Source organism: Agelaius phoeniceus, chromosome 34, assembly GCF_051311805.1.
Source record: "Agelaius phoeniceus isolate bAgePho1 chromosome 34, bAgePho1.hap1, whole genome shotgun sequence".
Taxonomy (NCBI): Eukaryota; Metazoa; Chordata; class Aves; order Passeriformes; family Icteridae; genus Agelaius; species Agelaius phoeniceus.
In genome coordinates this window covers 1,313,273-1,331,044 of record NC_135298.1, presented here as the reverse complement: position 1 = coordinate 1,331,044, position 17,772 = coordinate 1,313,273, and the positions used below count along the sequence as shown (strand labels likewise).

The window sequence follows — 17,772 nt, the reverse complement described above, 5'->3', positions numbered from 1 at the left end:
GTTAAGATGCCATTAAATTGTTTATCTGAAATATCAAGTATGGGACTATTTGTTATTGCTTTAAATATTTGAACACAGACAGAAATCACCCACCAGCTTTCCTAGGGACCAGCAGAAGTCCAAGGATAGATTAGAACATCTATTTCTGTATTATTCCTTGATTAATCTTGGTTTCACAACAGCGACAAACCCTACTTCAGAGCCTAGACATAACAAGAAAACTACAAGTACATGTTAAAATATAATGAAAAATCAAAAATCCCAAATGCAGGTGAAGTGGGAAGCAAAATAGATTTGTTTTCTTCTTTTTGTGTAGTCTTAGGGATAGGCCAGTAGTTTGGGCTCCTTATGTTGAGCTGTTGAGCAGCGATGTAAATGAGATTTGTTATTGTACGTAGCTAACAAATATTGTGCAGAGATCTGGAAGAATCTGCTGTGCTTTCCCCATGAGCACTTGAAAGTGAAAAATGGAAGTTTGTACTGCCCACTTCTGGACTCAAACAGTAACTAATCAGCTAGAGCCTTGGTATTTCCTAGGGACATGAATCCATGGGATATCACAGAATTCTCCTGATCCTGTGAGTGTGTCCTGTGAGGTGTTGTGTAAATCACCTGAAAAAGTACAAAAATATTGCCAGCAACACTGCAGAAAGCTTGCAGGAAATGCAAGCAGCAGGGAAGGGTGTAAAATCTCATCTGCCCGTTTCTGTGCCTGATTTTATTTATGGGCTGAGGGTGCCCTGCTTGCTGCCATGGCCACAGTGCACAGCTCCATCTCTCCTGTCTCCTTCTCTGGCCTCAGGCCCAGTTCCTGGGAGCACCCCATGGGGGAGAATCCAGGCAGTGAAAGAGACAAAAAGCCCAAACTCCTGGGCTCAGACTCAGACAGGTCCATGGGGGAAGGAAAAGCTGTGCAAGGAAGCAAAACCAGGAATTCATTCCCTGCTTCCCACGGGCAGGTGGGTGTTCATCCGTGCCCAGGTGAGCAGGGCTCCAGCCCAGGCAATGGTGACCTGGGGACACAAATGCCATCACTGCCAGCATCCCCCCCTTTCTGCTTCTTCCCCCTCTTTCCAGACTGATTCTTCTTCCACATGGTCTGGGAATGCCCTGGGGTCAAGTCAGGTCACTGTCCCAGCTGCGTCTCTGCCCCTTTCTGGTGCTCCCCAAGCCCTCGCTGCCAGGGCAGGATGAGGAACAGGAAAGGCCTCGGCTCTGGGCAGGAACAAAACCCTCCTGGAACCTTCCCTCTGTTTCCAGGCCAAATCCAAGCCCTGCCCCAGAGAAGCCCCTGGAAGGAAGTTCAGTCTCCCCAGCCCAAAGCAGTCCCCAGTGCCCATCCCCAGCACCAGGCACTGCCTTCCCCAGGGCGTCTCCTCTAGGAAAGGGATGGCTCAGCGAGCACCAGGCCGATGGCGATTGCAGCTCGGGGGGAAAACAGGCGGGAGGGGATCCCTGCTTGGAGTTCCAGGGGTGCTTTATGGGCCAACACACCCGAGGGGTCCAGGCACCAAGAACCAAGAACAAAGCAGGGTCCAGGCTTTTATATGGGACAAGGGAGGGGGAGCTTTGGTGTCGCCATGATATTTTCTGAAACTGAGAAGCTGAGAAGCCTCACAGGAAAAGAAAAACAAGAATTATCTACTGCTGTGGAATGCAACAGGTGCATCTTTGATTGGTCCATGTTGGTTGTTTCTAATTAATGGCCAATCACAGTCAGCTGGCTCGGACTCTCGGAGAGTCATGAGCTTTTGTTATCATTCTTTTCTATTCCTGCTTGCCTTCTGATGAAATCCTCTCTTCAATTCTTTTAGTATAGTTTTAATATATCATTTTCTTTTAAGATAATATATATCTTCAATAATAAATCAGCCTTCTGAAACATGGAGTCAAGATTCTCGTCTCTTCCCTCGTCCTGGGACCCCTGCAAACACCAGCGCACTTTGGGCCTGAGGGCCAATGGGCAGAGGGAACAAGGGTGGTGCAAAGGCGGGACAAAAGGGCAGCAACCAACTGGGATTCAGGGGAGGAGCTGCAGGCAATGGGAACCAATAGGAAAGCGGGAGTGGGGAACATTCTAGAACTGAGGAGGAGAACAAGGATGATGTAACTTGGGTCATCAACATGTAAGGGACATGATGCCACCAGGACACACAGCAGGGGACAATGTCACCACACCTGTGGGGACGCTGCCACCAGGACGCCTCCAGTGACACCCAGCATGGGCCCACATGGCCCCTGTGGGTGACACTGACCCTTGCCCTGTCCCCAGGGACAGTTGGGGTCCCCCTGAGCGCGGTGGCCCTGGGACACCCTGGTGGCTGTCACTCACTCCTGGGCCACTTGTCACCAGCTGAACAAGTTCCCATCCTGCCCTGGTGGGTGGTGACATTTGGCTGGGACACCACAATGGTGGCAGGGGGGACGTGGTGGCAGGAACTGCATCAGGCAGCGCTATGGCTGAGATGAAGGTGCTGGTGGCACTGTGGTGGCACAGGTGGTGGCCTTGATGCTGTCCCAGTTCATGTCCCCATCCATGTTCATGTCCTCCCATGTCACCATCCATGGCTGTGTCCCCCCATGTCCCTGTCCATGGCCACTTCCAACTCAGGTCCCCACCCAGGGCTGTGTCCCCACGTGTGCCCATCCAAGCCTTAGTTCAATGTCTTGATTTTTACCCCAATTTCAGGACTTTCAAAGGTATGAACAGAAACCTTTGTGTTTGAAGGCAAAACCAAAAGGATTTATGGGTCCTTGCCAGAAAAGCATCCACATGCTTGGGTGGGTGGGAAGAACCTTTTTGGGAGGGGTTTCCACCCCACTGTCTCCAAAATCATGGGTTTTGCCCCAGTCTGACCCGATTTGGTTGTAGAAGATGCCTGTGGGGCAGAGAGAATTAAAATGATGGATTTGTATTGGAGAAGACCTCCAAGGCCACCCAGTGTTACTTGATGCCACCAGGAAGACGCAAGAAGTGAGATTTTTCTGGGGTCAGAAGTCGACAAATCTGCTCCATGTCGCTATAGGACATGAAACAACACGAGCGCACACACCACTGTTCTCAAGGTGAAAAAGGGAAGTTTATTTCCTGACTCCAATATTTATAGTTTTCCAAAAGTGACAGTGGATCGAAGGGTGACAGTGCCACCTCTCCAATGACACTGGACAAACCAACAGTCCATCAGATTTCTTCTCCTCCATAAAAGAATGCAAAACAATAAGTTATTTACAGGAAGTATGTGAAAAAGTTTGCTACAAGAATGTAAACATCAGAAGGCTTAGAAAAATCTTCAAAAGTCAGGGCGACAGCTCTCCACAATGGATTTCTGATGTTGGTCTGTGGATGTGTCCAGGTGCTTACGGGGAGCCAGGAGCCAGCCAGGTGTCTTCCTAACACAAATCAGCAGCACCACAGATCACCAGGGCTCTGCCCAACGGGGTCACTGGGGATCATCCAGTGCTGATCCTCCAATGAGGGATGGAGCTGTGGAGCTGGAGCAGCACACAAAGCTCTTCCCGCCCTGGGAGCACTCCCACAGCTTCCCTCAGTGCTGGATGAAGCGGTCCAGCTGGAGGAAGATTGATTGATTGTCCTTCTCGGACGTCCCGGCCGGCTGTCCAGCACCGCTAGCAGTAGGGGGGCACTATCCCGATCTCCGTGGTTCGGGACAGCACCTAAGGCAAACGCTCTGTGCCGTGACAGCAGTGTTACCTTGTGGCAGGACGTGGCTTGGCTTATGGCTACAGTCAGCAGAAATGAGAGAGTGCTCTCCAGCTGTGGTGAATCCAGGTTTATTGGGTCCCAGGGGAAACTGACAACCAAAGAGAGCAAGAGGGGGAAGTTGCAAGAGCTTATAAGGAGGGAGGGACACAGGGGAGGAGTCAGTCCTTGGACGAATAGGGTTTCAGAGGGGAGTGGGATACAAAAGATTGACTTAGGGAAAACCCCAATGGGGATAACTTGAGGGTGGGGCCCCGGCCCCTGAGCCAATCACTCGACGCTCCAGCTGAAAGTTTCTAGAGAGTTCTAGAGAGAAGGGTGGGAGCGCCGAGTGACAGACAGGGCACCGGGGAGGGATTTGAGAAAGGGTACATTAATCTCCAAGGCAACTGGGGAGGAGTTGGGATAACTGGCAGCATAAAGGAGGAAAGGGAGAACCAGGGCAGAACCATTGCATGATAGGGGGAACAGAACAGTCCAACTTATACAGACAACACAACAGCTGGATGCGTTGGTGTTGGGTCAAGGCTGACCTCTGGGAGAAGCTCTTCCCACAGCAGGCACACTCATAGGGCCTCTCCCCGCTGTGGATGCGCTGGTGGGCACTCAGGTGGGCGCTCGTCCTGAAGCTCTTCCCACACTCCCCACACTCGTAGGGCCGTTCCCCCGTGTGGCTCCTCTGGTGGACAGTCACTTCATAGCTGGTCTTGAAGCTCTTCCCACACCTGGGACACTCGTAGGGCCTCTCCCTGGAGTGGATGAGCTGGTGCCTGAGGAGGCTGCACTTGTCCCTGAAACTCTTCCTGCAGTCGGGGCAGCGGAAGGGCCTCTCCTCTGTGTGAGTGCGCTGGTGATGGAGGAGATTGGAGCTGATCTGAAACCTCTTGCTGCATTCATCACACTCGTAGGGCCGTTCCCCGTGTGGCTCCTCTGGTGGAAAATCAGGTTGGATTTGGCTCTGAAGCTCTTCCCACACTCAGGACATCCATAGGGCCTCTCCCGGTGTGGACGCGCTGGTGGTGGATCAGGTTGGAGTTGTGGCTGGAGCTCTTCCCACACTGCCCACACTCATAGGGCCTCCCCCTGGTGTAGATTCCAATGTGGGAGTTCAGGTGGGAGCTCCACCTGAAGCTCTTCCCACACTGCCCACACTCATAGGGCCATTCCTCTGTGTGGATTCTCCAATGGTTGATCAGGGACGATCTCCACCTGAAGCTCTTCCCACATTCTGAGCACTTGTGGGACTTCTCCCCAACCTGAAGCTGCTCAGGGACCCCCAACTCTGACCTGTGGTCACCTTCCCGACCCAAGGTGGGTCTTTCCTCCTCGGATCCCCGTGATCCACGTTTGCAGCCCCTCCTTGTGTGGGATCTCGGGGACTTTTCCTCCCCGTTGGATTCCTGTGCCCTGGAGCCACTCCAAACGGCCTCAGCCACCAGGTTCTGCTGTGGGGATTTGTCCTCCCTGCTCTCCATGCTCAGCTCCTTCCCTGGGGGAGGAAGGACAAGGAGAGGATGGGATTTGCCTCCGTGCCACAGGGAAGGGGAAGGAGATCCCCCCAGTGCATCCCTGGCTGGACAGCATCAGCAGTGGGGCTGTCCTGCAGCCGGGGGCCGTGCTGGGCTGGGAGATGGAGCAGGACAGAGGGGGAAAGGGGCACTGACTTCCTCCTCACCTGCCTGGGTGTCCTGGGGCATCTTCTTCCTCCTCGCAGCCTCCTCCTCCACCTGGCCAAGGTTTGGGAATGGGAAATCCTGGTTTGGGGGGCAAAACAAGGGCTGAGCGTGTCGGGTTTGATGGTCCCGGTGCCCAAGTGCAGCTGGAGAAGTCAGCGCCCCTTTCAGCCTCGGGGGGCCCGGACCCCGCTCATCCCCAGCCTCCCCCACCCCTCCAGGCTGCCGGGGGTCCCTCTGCACCGGGATCGCCCCTCTCCGCCATGGATTTGGGGCGACTCCCCCTCCCCGCTCACCTGCGGCTTCCGGAGGGGGCGGAACCGGGGCAGCCGCGGCCCGAGCGGGGGAACCGCGTGGGGTTGGTGCTGCGGCTCCTCCTCCCGCTGCTCCTCTTCCTCCTCCTCTGGCCCTCCTCTTCCTCTTCTTCCCGCTCCTCTCTCTCTCTTTCCCTTTCCTTTTCCTCCTCCTCCTCCTCTGTCCCTGCTCTCCCTCCCGCTCCTCCTCCGCTCCCAGCCCGGCCCGGGCAGTGCCGGCACCCAAAAGCAGCCGCGCTCTGCCCTGGGGGGTTCCAAAGCGGCCCCGCCACGCCCGGCACTGGGAGCGATACTGGGAGCACTGGGAACGATAGTGAGAGCAGCGGGCGGGAACGGGGAGCGCTCTCCCTGCCGGTCCCGCTCTTACTGGGAGCACTGGGAGGGAACTGGGAGCAAACAGCGCCCGGACGCGGCTGCAGCCGGCGGGGGCGGGGCCTAATCTGAGGGCGTGGTTATGCAAATCAGGGAGCGATCGCGCGCTGGGATTGGTGGGCGCGAGCAGGGCGGGATTTGCACGGTCACGTGAGGGCCGAGGCGGGTCGGAGCGATGGCGGCCGGGGAGAGGGGACCGGGAATGGGGAATGGGGACAGGGAATAGGGAATGGGAACGGGGAATGGGGACAGAGAATGGGAATGGGGACAGGGAATGGGAGATGGGGAATGGGGACCGGGAATGGGGAATGGGGACAGGGAATGGGGAATGGAATGGGGACAGGGAATGGGGAATGGGGACAGGGAATGGGAATGAGGAATGGGAATGGGGGATGGGGATAGGGAGTGGGGAATGGGGACAGGGAATGGGGTCCATACTGGGAATGGAGCAGGACGGGACTGGGAGTGGGGTGACACGGGAAAAGTGGAGGAAAGGGTGGAGGGGTGCAAAGGGGAGTGACAGCAGGGAGGGGGGTATCCGCTACAGGGAACACCAGGAAGCGGGACAAGGGGATACAGGGACAGTTCTAGGCCAGGAGGCCCTTGATCAGCAGCCCCAGAATCTCCACCAGCATCTTCCAAAGCACCCGGAGCCGCTCGGCCTCGTGTCCCCAAAGCCCTGAGCAAGCCCCAAGTCCTTCCCAGGAACTCTCAGCTCCCTCGGACCCAGCATCCCCCACACCTCTGGAACAGCCCCCCACTTCTCTAGCCCCATCTTAGTTCAACATCTTTATTTTTACCCAGGTTTTGAGTGTTTGGAAAGAATGAAGAAATGTGAAAAGAAGACCCAGGCCATGAGGAGCCAGGAGGATGTGGAGCCCTCAGCCAGGTGTCTTCCCACCAGGGATCACCGGCACCACGGATCACCAGGGCTCTGCCCACCGGGGTCACTGGGGATCATCCAGCGCGGATCCTCCCGTGGGGATGGAGCTGGAGCAGCGCACGGAGCTCTTCCCACACTGGGGGCACTGGCAGGGCTTCCCTCAGTGCTGGCTGCGTTGGTGTTGGGTCAAGGCTGACCTCTGGGAGAAGCTCTTCCCACACCCGGTACACTTGTAGGGGCTGTGACATCCCAGGAACAGGGCTGGGATGGGCTCTGGTGCCTGGGACATCCCCAGCAGCAGCAGGGCTGGGATGGGCTCTGGTGCCTGGGACATCCCCAGCAGCAGCTGGGCTGGGATGGGCTCTGGTGCCTGGGACATCCCCAGCAGCAGAGGGGCTGGGATGGGCTCTGGTGCCTGGGACATCCCCAGCAGCAGCAGGGCTGGCTGTGATGCTCTCCAGTGCCTGGGCCGTATCCAGGGGTGCTGCTGGCTGGGGTTGGGTTGGTGCCTGTGCAGTGCCCAGGGCAGGGTCACAGCGGGGCAGCTCTCAGTGTCCCCAGCAGGCCACGCTGTCCAGGGCAGCCGTGCCAGCGCTCACTGCGCACTCGGGGCAGGCTGGGCTGGACGGGGCTCGGGGCACAAACGCCGCCCCCGGGGCTGGGCTCTGCCCCTGCCTCTGGGGCCCAGCCCCTGCTGGCAGCGCCTTGGGCAGGGCACGGGGCTGCTGCTGGCCCAGGGGGACAGGCCTTGCCCCCTGCCAGCTGCCCGGGCCCCTCGGGTGCCTGTGCCACAGCCCTGTGCCTCCTGTCCCCGCTACTCCCCGCCACCTCCACTGCCTCCATCAAAGCCCCACTCAACCTCTGCACTGTGACCTCTGGAAAGAACAAAAGAACAGGAAAGAAAGAATGAGAGAGAAAAAGGAAAGGAAAGGAAAAAGGAAAGGAAAGGAAAGGAAAGGAAAGGAAAGGAAAGGAAAGGAAAGGAAAGGAAAGGAAAGGAAAGGAAAGGAAAGGAAAAAGGAAAGGGGAAAGGAAAAAAAGTAAAAAGAAAAGAGAAACATGTAGCCATTTGGCCCTGCCTGGATGCCAGGCACCCACCAAAGCTGCTCTCTCACTCCCCTCCAGAGATGGACAGGAGAAAAAACAGAATGAAGGCTTCATGGCTTGAGTTAAGGACTGGGACAGATCATTCAGCAAATGCCATCATAGGCAAAACATTTTTGAAATTACAGGTATTAATTGAATTTATTTCTATCCAGATCAGGGCAGGATAGTGAGAAGTAAAATAAAGCTTCACAAACACCTTCTGCCTGTTCCTCCCTCCTTCCCAGCTCTGCTCGTCCCCCAGTGGTGCAGGCAGACAGGCACTGGGGGCTCTGCTCCGTTCATCACCCGTTGTTTCTCTGCTGCTCGGGGAGAGGAGTCGTTCCCCTGCTGTGCCAGGGGTCCCTCCTGAGACACTTCTCCATGAACTTCTGCAGGGTGAGTTCATCTCACGGACAGCAGCTCTTCACAAACTGCTGCAGCTGCCTCACTCTCCCAGGGGCTCACAAGTCCTGCCAGGACCCTGCTCCAGCGTGGGCTCCTGTCTCCACGGCTTTGCAGGTCCCTGCTGGGTCCCTGCTCCAGCACAGGTTTCTCATGGGGTCCCAGCCCCTGCTCAGGCACCCCCTGCTCCAGCACGGGCTCCTCCAGGCGCTGCAGGTGCATCTCTGCTCTCCGGGCCCTCCATGGGCTGCAGGGGCCCAGCTGCCTCCCCAGGGGCTGCCCAGGGAATCTCAGGGCAATCAGCTCCAGCCCCTGGAGCAGCTCCTGCCCCTCCTCCTGCCCTGCCCTGGGGTGTGCAGAGTTGTTCCTCTCACGTGTTCTCACCCTGCTCTTCCCTGCTCGCAGTTACACCTACACCATCACCCATTTTCCTAAATCTCTTGCCCCAAAGGTGTTACCACCATTTCCAACTGGCCCAGCCTTGGCCAGCGGCCGGTGCATCCTGGAGCTGGCTGGAATTGACTCTGTGGGACACAGAGGAGCAGCTGCTTCCAGCAGCCTCTCACAGAAGGTGCTCCTCGAGCTCCCCTTACCAAAACCTGGCCATGCAAACCAAGTATAAGCATGGTAGGGTTTTTATTACCATTATTAATTCTTCTTTTTGCTATTGTCACTATTATTGCCCCTGTGATGTCACACTTTCCCTGTGATGTCACGCTGCCCCTGTGATGTCACAGAGCCAACTCTATGTCACCTTGTGATGTCATACAGCAGTGCTGTGAAATCACAGAAGACTGATATCCCAAAGTCACCCTGTCATGTCACAATCTGTTTTGTGACGTCACAGCCTGCTCTATGATGTCACACAGCCACCAGGTGATGTCACAACCCACTCTCTCGTGCCACAGAGCCACCCTCTGTGATGGCAGACTCTGCTCTATGGCCTCATAATATGCTCTGTGACATTACAGCCAGCTCTGTGATGTCACAGCCAGTTCTGTGATGTCACCATCCCCTCAGTGATGTCACAAAACACTCAAGAACTCAGCTATAATAAAACACTGAAGTTTCTTGTACTTTGAAGAGATCCCTGTCAGGGACACAGCTGAGAAAGTGTCCTCAGGTTCCAGCTAGAGCAGAACACTGCAGGCGGTGATGCCAGGTGGTCACAAGCAAGGCAAAGGTGTCTCTGGTGCTGAGCACACCTGGATGTGTTTCAGGAATGCAAAGGGCCAAGGCCTGAGCCCCAGGGCCTGGCCAGGCAGATCCTGTCCCTCCCTCCTTGCTCAGGGCTCTTCCCGGGATGGGCACTGGCATGTGGGGATGTGCAATGCCAGGGGCAGGAGCGTGGGGCGGCCCCTGCCAGGCTGCTGAGCAGGGACAAGGAGGCAATGAGGCCCCAGGCCTGCAAGGGTCACTTGTCCCCTCCTGGCCCCAGGCCCAGCAGCCATGGCCAAAGTGCTGCCCAAGCTGGCTCTGGCAGGGCTGTCTTGCAGCTGCTGCCCATCCCTGTGCCCTGTGCAGCCCAGGCTGTCCCACGGTGTCCCTGCCCTGCGCCTCTGTCCCTGCAGGCTGTGGGCATCCCCCGGCTGCCCCACCTGGCTGGGCCCTTCCTTTGCTGACAGCTCTGCCTGGCCACTGCACGGTGTTTGCAGGGATTGAGCAATTAGGGCAAAGCTGTATCGCACTGTCTGTAAGGGGAGGAGTTCCTTAATAAGTACAGTAGGATATGATATAATATAGTAGAATAAAGCCATGGATCAGCCTTCTGCAATCATGGAGACAATGCTAATTATTACCTGGCTTGGAGCCTGCAACAACAGGCAAACACTGCAGTACTGATAAACAGAGGTAGAGCCAGGGGAGGGAGGCAGGTGGAAAAGGCTTTGTGCTGTCCCTGCTCTGAGGGGATGCTCAGCATGGCCTGAAGGTCTGCATATAGGAGAAAACAACAATGAACACAGAACAGCCAAATGATAAACAGGCACAAACAGCAAGAAGCCCAAGTTCCCTGGGGTTGGAAGTTGAGGATCTGGGGGATTTCACAGAAGAACTGGCCCAGGGCATTGCCATGGCACAGGGGCAGGGAAAATGTATTGGCCATGTACAGCAGAGCAGTGAGAAAGCCCCTGGCCCAGGCAGCTGCTGCCATGTGGGCACAAGCTCTGCTGCCCAGCAGGGTCCCGTGGTGCAGGGCTTTGCAGATGGACACGTAGCAGTCGGAGCACATGAGGGTCAGGAATGAAAGCTCTGCTGTGATAAAGAACAAAAAGAAAAAGTCCTGTGCAGCACATGCTGAGTAGGAGATGGTGCTGGAGTCCCAGAGGGAATTGTGCATGGCTCTGGGCACAGTGGTGCAGATGGAGCCCAGGTCAGGGAGGGCCAGGTTGAGCAGGAAGAAGAACATGGGCGTGTGCAGGTGGTGGCCGCAGGCTACGGCGCTGATGATGAGGCCGTTGCCCAGGAGGGCAGCCAGGGAGATGCCCAGCAAGAGGAAGAAGTGCAGGAGCTGCAGCTGCCCCGGCTCTGCCAATGTCAGCAGGAGGAAGAGGCTGATGCAGCTGCTGTTGGACATTTGCTGTGGCTGCACGTGGGCACCTGTTCATGGAGAAAAGGACAGTGAAGGGTTAGAGGAGATACCTGTAACCAAAATCAAAGCCACTTCCCACGCACCCTCCTTTGTAACACACACGGACCTGCTCTTGTGTTTCAGAGTTCTGATGTTTTCTTTTTAAGCTCCTTCCATGGACTTCCTGGTACTCTTGGATATGAGAAACCCTCAGCATTTCTGCTGCCCTCTGGTAGAACAGAGTGATTTCCCTGAGGCAAGATAATGAGTGCAGACTGGGGGCAGATGATCTGTCACTTCATTCTGTTTGCAGTTCCTCTGGGCTTTCACTTTGCTCAGCTGGAGGATGTTCACACTCCCACATTCCTCTTACAAACGCCCAGGTACTGTGAGAGCAGATGGATCCAGCACAGCCCAGCTCCACTTCTGTAGCCAAGGACTCACGTTGCTCATTCCACCAACCCAGCAGCATTTTCAGTGTCACAACACCTCTGCCTTTGACCATGGATGTTATCACTCAGAGATGCTCCAGGACAGGTTTGCATGCTGGGGTGAAGCTCCCAGCCTGGACTGAAATGTCAGAGGGACTTGCAAGTGTCCTTCTGCTGGCATTGGCTGAAGGGAGATGCAGCTCCTTCCCTGGCTGCCCTGACAGCATTGCCCAGAGCCGGGCCCTGGGGACAGCGTCACCCTGAGCCAGCTGTGCCCCTCCAGAGCCCCCAGGGCCGGGCAGCTGCTCCCAGCCCTGTGCTCTGCAGAGGGAACTGGGCCCGGGGCTGCAGAGCTGCCCCACGGCTCTGCTGCAGCTCTGCCTGCACAGGAGGGGCTGCACACCTTGGAGCCCCGGGCCTGAGGGCAGAGGCTTGGCTGGGGCACAGGAGGGAGGGGGCTTGTTCAGAGGGAGGGGCTGCACTGCAGGGGATCCTGTGCACATCTCTCAACTCTCCCTGCCACAGCATTGCTGGGTTCTGTTTTCTCTCCTTCCCTGATCTTCTCTCTGCCTCCTGGAGCTTTTCCTCCTGCAGGGGTTTCCCTGTGCCTGATCTCTCCCTGCAACAACTCACAGAGCCCAAAGCTCTGTGCACTCTCCTTGGCCTGACAGAACCCTGCCTGTTTGCAGGGCACTGCCTGGGGGCAGCTTCTCTTTGCAGCTTGCAGAAAGGACAGCTCAGACTGAGCCTGATGGCTCCAGCAAAGCTGCTGCTGCTGCTGTCCATGGGCACAGTGGCTGAAGGCACATTAGGGATCTCCTGTGAACCTGCTGGTCACTAGAAGGAACAGTTTGGTGGTCTCAGGCACCACTTGCCAAAATTCAGAACTAATAATTCATAATCATCCTTTAATAATTATCCCCCCTCCCTGCCACTCTCCAGTAGTAGGAATCTGAAGACAAAGTCTTAGGAAATTGCCTCATTTCCATCAAAATCCTTGTCTTGGAAATATTCTGTGAGTGATCAGCATGTGAGAGCTTCATGAGCATTTCAGCTCCCCTGCAGCAGAAATGCTCAGAGATGCACTCCCAGAGTCTGCAGGCATTGGGATGTTGCAGCTTTAGGAGATCAGTGCAGGAGCTGCAGCTGCATTGTCCTGCAGCCAGAGGTTGCTGTGCCAAGGGCTGGCAGTGATTGTGCCCCAGGCACTTCCCAGCCCCTTCCCAGCCCTGCCTGCTTGAAGCTCTCTGTGCCTCTGTGCTGTGCCCGGGCTGGCTGCAGGCAGTGCCCCAGCCCTGCTGGGCTGTGCACAGGAGCTGCTCCTGCCCAGAGCTGTCTCTCTGCAGCTCTGCTGCCCTTGCCAGGAGCTGCCTCTGGGCCAGGAGCCCGGCCCAGCTCAGCAGCACAGACACAGCACAAGGACTTTAGGAGCCTCTGGGCCTTTGTGCTCAGGCCCTGAACATCAGGCCCTGAGAGGGAGCTGAAGAAGCCTCTGCAGAACTCCAAGTCACAATCCAACTCCAAAGTTTCTGGGACTTGTAGTGGCTCCCACTGAGGGACACGACAGAGAAAGTGTCGCCAGGCCCCAGGCAGAGCAGAGAACTGGAGGCACTGATGGCAGCTGGGGACAAAGAGAAGCCAAGGCTTGGTGCCCTGGGGCACAGCAGGGTCTGTGCCAGCAAGGGCTGGGAGGAGACACCTTGTGCTGAGGCCCTGGGGCCTCCTGGCCCAGCCCCAGCCAGGCTGGGCACTGCCAGCCCCTTGTGCTGCCCTCTGCATCCCCCCCTGGCCCACATCCCAGTGGCCTCAAGGATCTGCTGCAAGGAGTCCCTGGGGAGCCTTGCTCAGCAATGTCCCTGGCGGCTCCTGAATGCTCCCTGCAGGGGCTGCAGCTTTTTCAAAGGACTTGGGGTTTGGCTTTGGCCTTGCAGTCTCTGAGAGCTTTGTGCAATCATGGCCTCCAATTACCTGCTGTAATTAGTCCCTGCAGGGGCTCTGTCAGTAACACCACTCAGTGGGGCTCATGAATGCTTCAAGGTGCTTCAGTTCTTTTAAGGTACTTGGTGTTTCCCTGTCGTAACGGCGGGAGAGATGCGACACACCATATGCGATGAATAGCAAATCTCGAAGTTTATTGAAAGCTTACACATTTTTATATTAGTGTTAATGAAGCTTATGCATATTGCAAAATCTGTGCTCATTATTGGTCAAAGCACACTATAATCAAACACACCTACTTCTATCTCTTAACAATTATTTTGCTTCTATGTGTACATTCTTCTAATTTCTCTACCCTGGGATAACTACATTTTCTGGCAAGCAATTTTCTCCCCCGTCTTCTCGTTTTAGAGAAGGTCACTGTGACCTTCGTCAGTAATTAGGCACCGGTTGCTCAGTTCCCAGCTTGTTTCTCTTACCCTTATCCATTGGTATCACATCGGAATGTCCTTTCTCAGCTAACCAATTCTCCAAAAAGCTCTCTACATCTCCCCTGTTTTTCTGTTGAACAAGCATAGTTTGATTAAATGCAGTAGTTATCATCTTTCTCACCATATTCTGCAAGCATATACAAAAACAAGGCAAGACTAATACTAACAGCAAAACTACAATAGCTACTACAATGCTAACCTTAATAAGTGAACGTAACCATGATCCTAAGTTTAAAGATTTGAGCCATCCATCAATACCAAGGCCTGATCTGTGTGAAGCCTTTGTTTCAGTGAAGTCTAACGTATCAACAAAGTCTTTCAGCATCTTGGTTAAACACAGGAAACAAAGAAAAATAACTCAGAACTAACTCACCTATAAAATATTAAGAAATACAAATCAGATGATGTGTTTCAGATTGGATATTTGAGACAAATAAGCAGTGTAGAATAACTCATGTGCTTGTGAATCTCCTTATGCAAACCAGTGAAGAACTTAACACATGTGAGACAAGCTACAGCTCACACTGGTTATTTTCAGAGGGAAAAAAATATAAGAAGTGATGGAGAAGTTACAAGTTGAGTCAGGTGCTTAGAGTATTACAGGTTTGCTTTAAATTGAACAGGTACAAGAAATATGTTTCTGAGTACAAAGGGACGTTACTGCTGTGGTATGATTTTTTAAACTCATATTCTCTTTCAGATTAAAATGTAAATTAAATGAGAGAATATTTTAAATGACATATTGTGTTCTCACTTAGACAAAGAAAAAGGATAACAACTAAGTACAAAATACTCTTTGTTCGATGTTACAGGAAAAGCTAAGCAACAGTTTTCCTGTAGACTGAAATCATTATTCAAACAATAGAATGAATGTTTTCTAGGCCTCAAACATCAGTGTTTATGCTTTATGTTTTAAAAGTCAATTGATGCTTAAACAGTAGGGATGAATATATTCTTTTTGGTAATTATTTATCAAAATTGTCCACAATAATAATAATAATAATAATAATAATATTAATATTATGGTTGGAAGTCTATTATATATTTTAGTATCTGTTTTGAGTGGAAGTTTTGTTGTTTTTGTTGTTTGGAGGGAGTTGTTTTTTTTTTTTTTTGTGCAAACTAATATTCAGGTTAAATTATAATTCTAAATGTTACATGACATCCAGTCCAGTTTTCTAAACGTATAAATGTATACAATGAGTAACAGTTGTTTGGATTTTCTTCCTGCATCTGTATAAGCAGTTATAGCATCCGATAAGGGCTTTAGTGATCTTTTTGGGCATTAAATCTAACTCCACTGTCCTATCACGACCTTTTTTGAACAAATCAGTTAAAATGTCAATTTTCTAAAAAAGGGTTTTATGTTATTGAAGTGGAGGAGATATCCATTCCAAGGCCCATATCTCCCCCGTTTTTCTGTTATGCTAAGTAAGTGCACCCAGTAAAAAATTTTTGTCTACACCAAACTGTCAGCTGTACAGGGAGATCAAAATCACGTCTGTGAACACTGCCTTGTGTAACACGGTCTAATATCTGCTGCAGTGTTTCAGCCCGTTCAGGGGTTATACGAACAGGCTGTGCTGGATCAGTTCCCTTTAACAAAGGTCAAAGTGCATCTAACAGTTCATTGCTCGATTCGCATAGGTGGAAAAAGAATATACAGCATAATAGAACTCTCTCTTACATAGCCAGCGTCCATTATTCTAGATAAAACAAACAATCCCAACACTGTAGCCGAGAAATGTCCTAAAAGCAAAACTCTCACAGATAATTCATCAATAATGAGTGGTCTCTTTACTCCTGTTGGGACTTTTGTGGGTGAATATTTACCAAAGTCACTGTCTGCTGCTGTTGCTAGGTCTACCCCGAGGCTCCCGGCGGTTGCGGGCTGAAGGCAGGTTTAGCCGAAGTGGTGATAGCTGCGGGCAGCCGCGGGGCGGGCGGACTCACCGGAGCCCGCTGCTCCACGGGGGGTGGAAGGCCTGTCCTGCCGTCCCCCCCTCGGCTCGGGGACGGGGCGGCTGCGGAGCGGTGCTGGCGGCTGCGGAGCGGGAGGCGGCCGCGCTGCAGCTGCTGAGTCGCCCAGGGCCGGGGCCGGCACGAGCCTCTCCGGCGGGGCGGCTGCGGGCTGTGCGCTGCGGCAGAGAGGCTGAGGGTGCGGGTCCGGAGCGGGAGGAGGCGGAGGCGGTGCAGGGTTTAACACCGGGGCAGGCGGCGCGGACGGCACGGCTGGAATACGCGCGGGGGGCCGCCCGAAGCAGGAGCTGATAGCTGCAGGGAGCTGCTGTCTGGAGCGGGAACTCGTGTCGGCAGGGAGCCTCCGCTTTAACGTAGATCCCGGTGCCGGCAGGGGACCACCGTATGGGGCAGGAACCGAAGTCGGCGAGGGGGTGCCACTTAAAACAGGCACTGATGTCGGCGGGGCCGTGTTGCTTAGAGCAGGCACCGATGGGGGTGGGGAACTGCCGTTTAGAGCAGGAGCTAGTGTCGGCGGGGACCCAAACCAGTCTCTGTAACTCCTGTTTCTTTCACGGGCTACGCTAGCCTGCTGGGCAGCTCTTTCCCCTGCTTGATATTTCAAGAATTCAGCATGCACGACCCGTCATAAATTTCCCAACTTTCTCGCGGCTTTATCAGCATCTATGACCGCCTGCCACAACTAATCCCCAAATATACGGCAGTCTGATAACGTATGCACTGTGCAAAGAGTCCGAAAAAGTCTTTGAGCATACGCACGAGCTAACAACCCATGAAGCTCTTTCTACAAATGTATACCCGTAACCGTACGCTTTTATAAAAAGCTAGGAAATAAATCATATGCTGCTTGCCTGACTTTATCCGTGTTGAACGATAATAGCGCGCTTCTTGCAGCCCTTTTCCAGCTTCGGCAGCACGTATCAGCCGGGCCCTGCTATCAGGTCGCCCGGGGCCGGCACCTTCCCTTTTTCAGCGGTGCTTATTGCCGTCCTCGGCTGCGATAGGACCTGAACTTGACTTTTACGCCTCCGACCGTGGCTAGTCCCGAAGGAACACGTCCGGGGTCACCATTTGTCGTAACGGCGGGAGAGATGCGACACACCATATGCGATGAATAGCAAATCTCGAAGTTTATTGAAAGCTTACACATTTTTATATTAGTGTTAATGAAGCTTATGCATATTGCAAAATCTGAGCTCATTATTGGTCAAAGCACACTATAATCAAACACACCTACTTCTATCTCTTAACAATTATTTTGCTTCTATGTGTACATTCTTCTAATTTCTCTACCCTGGGATAACTACATTTTCTGGCAAGCAATTTTCTTCCCCGTCTTCTCGTTTTAGAGAAGGTCACTGTGACCTTCGTCAGTAATTAGGCACCGGTTGCTCAGTTCCCAGCTTGTTTCTCTTACCCTTATCCATTGGTATCACATCGGAATGTCCTTTCTCAGCTAACCAATTCGCCAAAAAGCTCTCTACATTTCCCTTTGGATCCAGACTCTGGGAGAGCTTTGTGCAATCATGGCCCCAATTATCTGCGTTAATGAGTCCCTGGAGAGCTTTGTACTGACACTCAGTGGGGCTCATTCATGCTCTGAGACACTCAAGGTGTTGAAGGTACTTTGGATTTTCCTTTCCACACTGAGTGTCTGAGAGGTTTTTGTGCCGTCCTGGCCACCAATTCTCTCCTCCAAGGAGTCCATGAGGAGCCTGTGTTGGACAGGGACCTCAGTGGGAGCCATGAATGCCTGGAGACACTTTGGGTGTTTCCTCTGACTCCAGGCAAGGTTTGTGCAATCTCCTCCCAGGCCCTGAGGTTCAAGGGCTCAGCTCCAAATGCACAGTGAGGCTCATGAGGATCAAGCAAGTCCTGACAAACCATGGCTCTGGCTTGATTTCCCTCTGCT

General features: G+C 53.7%; 1 protein-coding gene and 1 long non-coding RNA gene across 2 annotated transcripts in view; both read right to left on the bottom strand.

Moving 5' to 3' along the window:
* Positions 1-5,079: 5,079 nt before the first annotated feature.
* LOC143696365 (uncharacterized) lies at positions 5,080-5,989 on the bottom strand. The gene is made up of 3 exons (XR_013185809.1): positions 5,691-5,989; positions 5,397-5,475; positions 5,080-5,210 (listed from the first exon to the last, which is right to left on the bottom strand). It is a non-coding gene; the product is annotated as an uncharacterized LOC143696365 (long non-coding RNA).
* A 1,788-nt stretch (positions 5,990-7,777) lies between these two features.
* The window catches only part of LOC143696398 (serine/threonine-protein kinase pim-1-like), a 60,658-nt gene continuing 50,663 nt past the window's right edge, over positions 7,778-17,772 (bottom strand). Inside the window, exon 8 of the mRNA XM_077192531.1 lies at positions 7,778-7,836. Coding sequence (XP_077048646.1) covers positions 7,778-7,836 — 59 coding nt within the window. The remainder of the gene's footprint in view (positions 7,837-17,772) is intronic.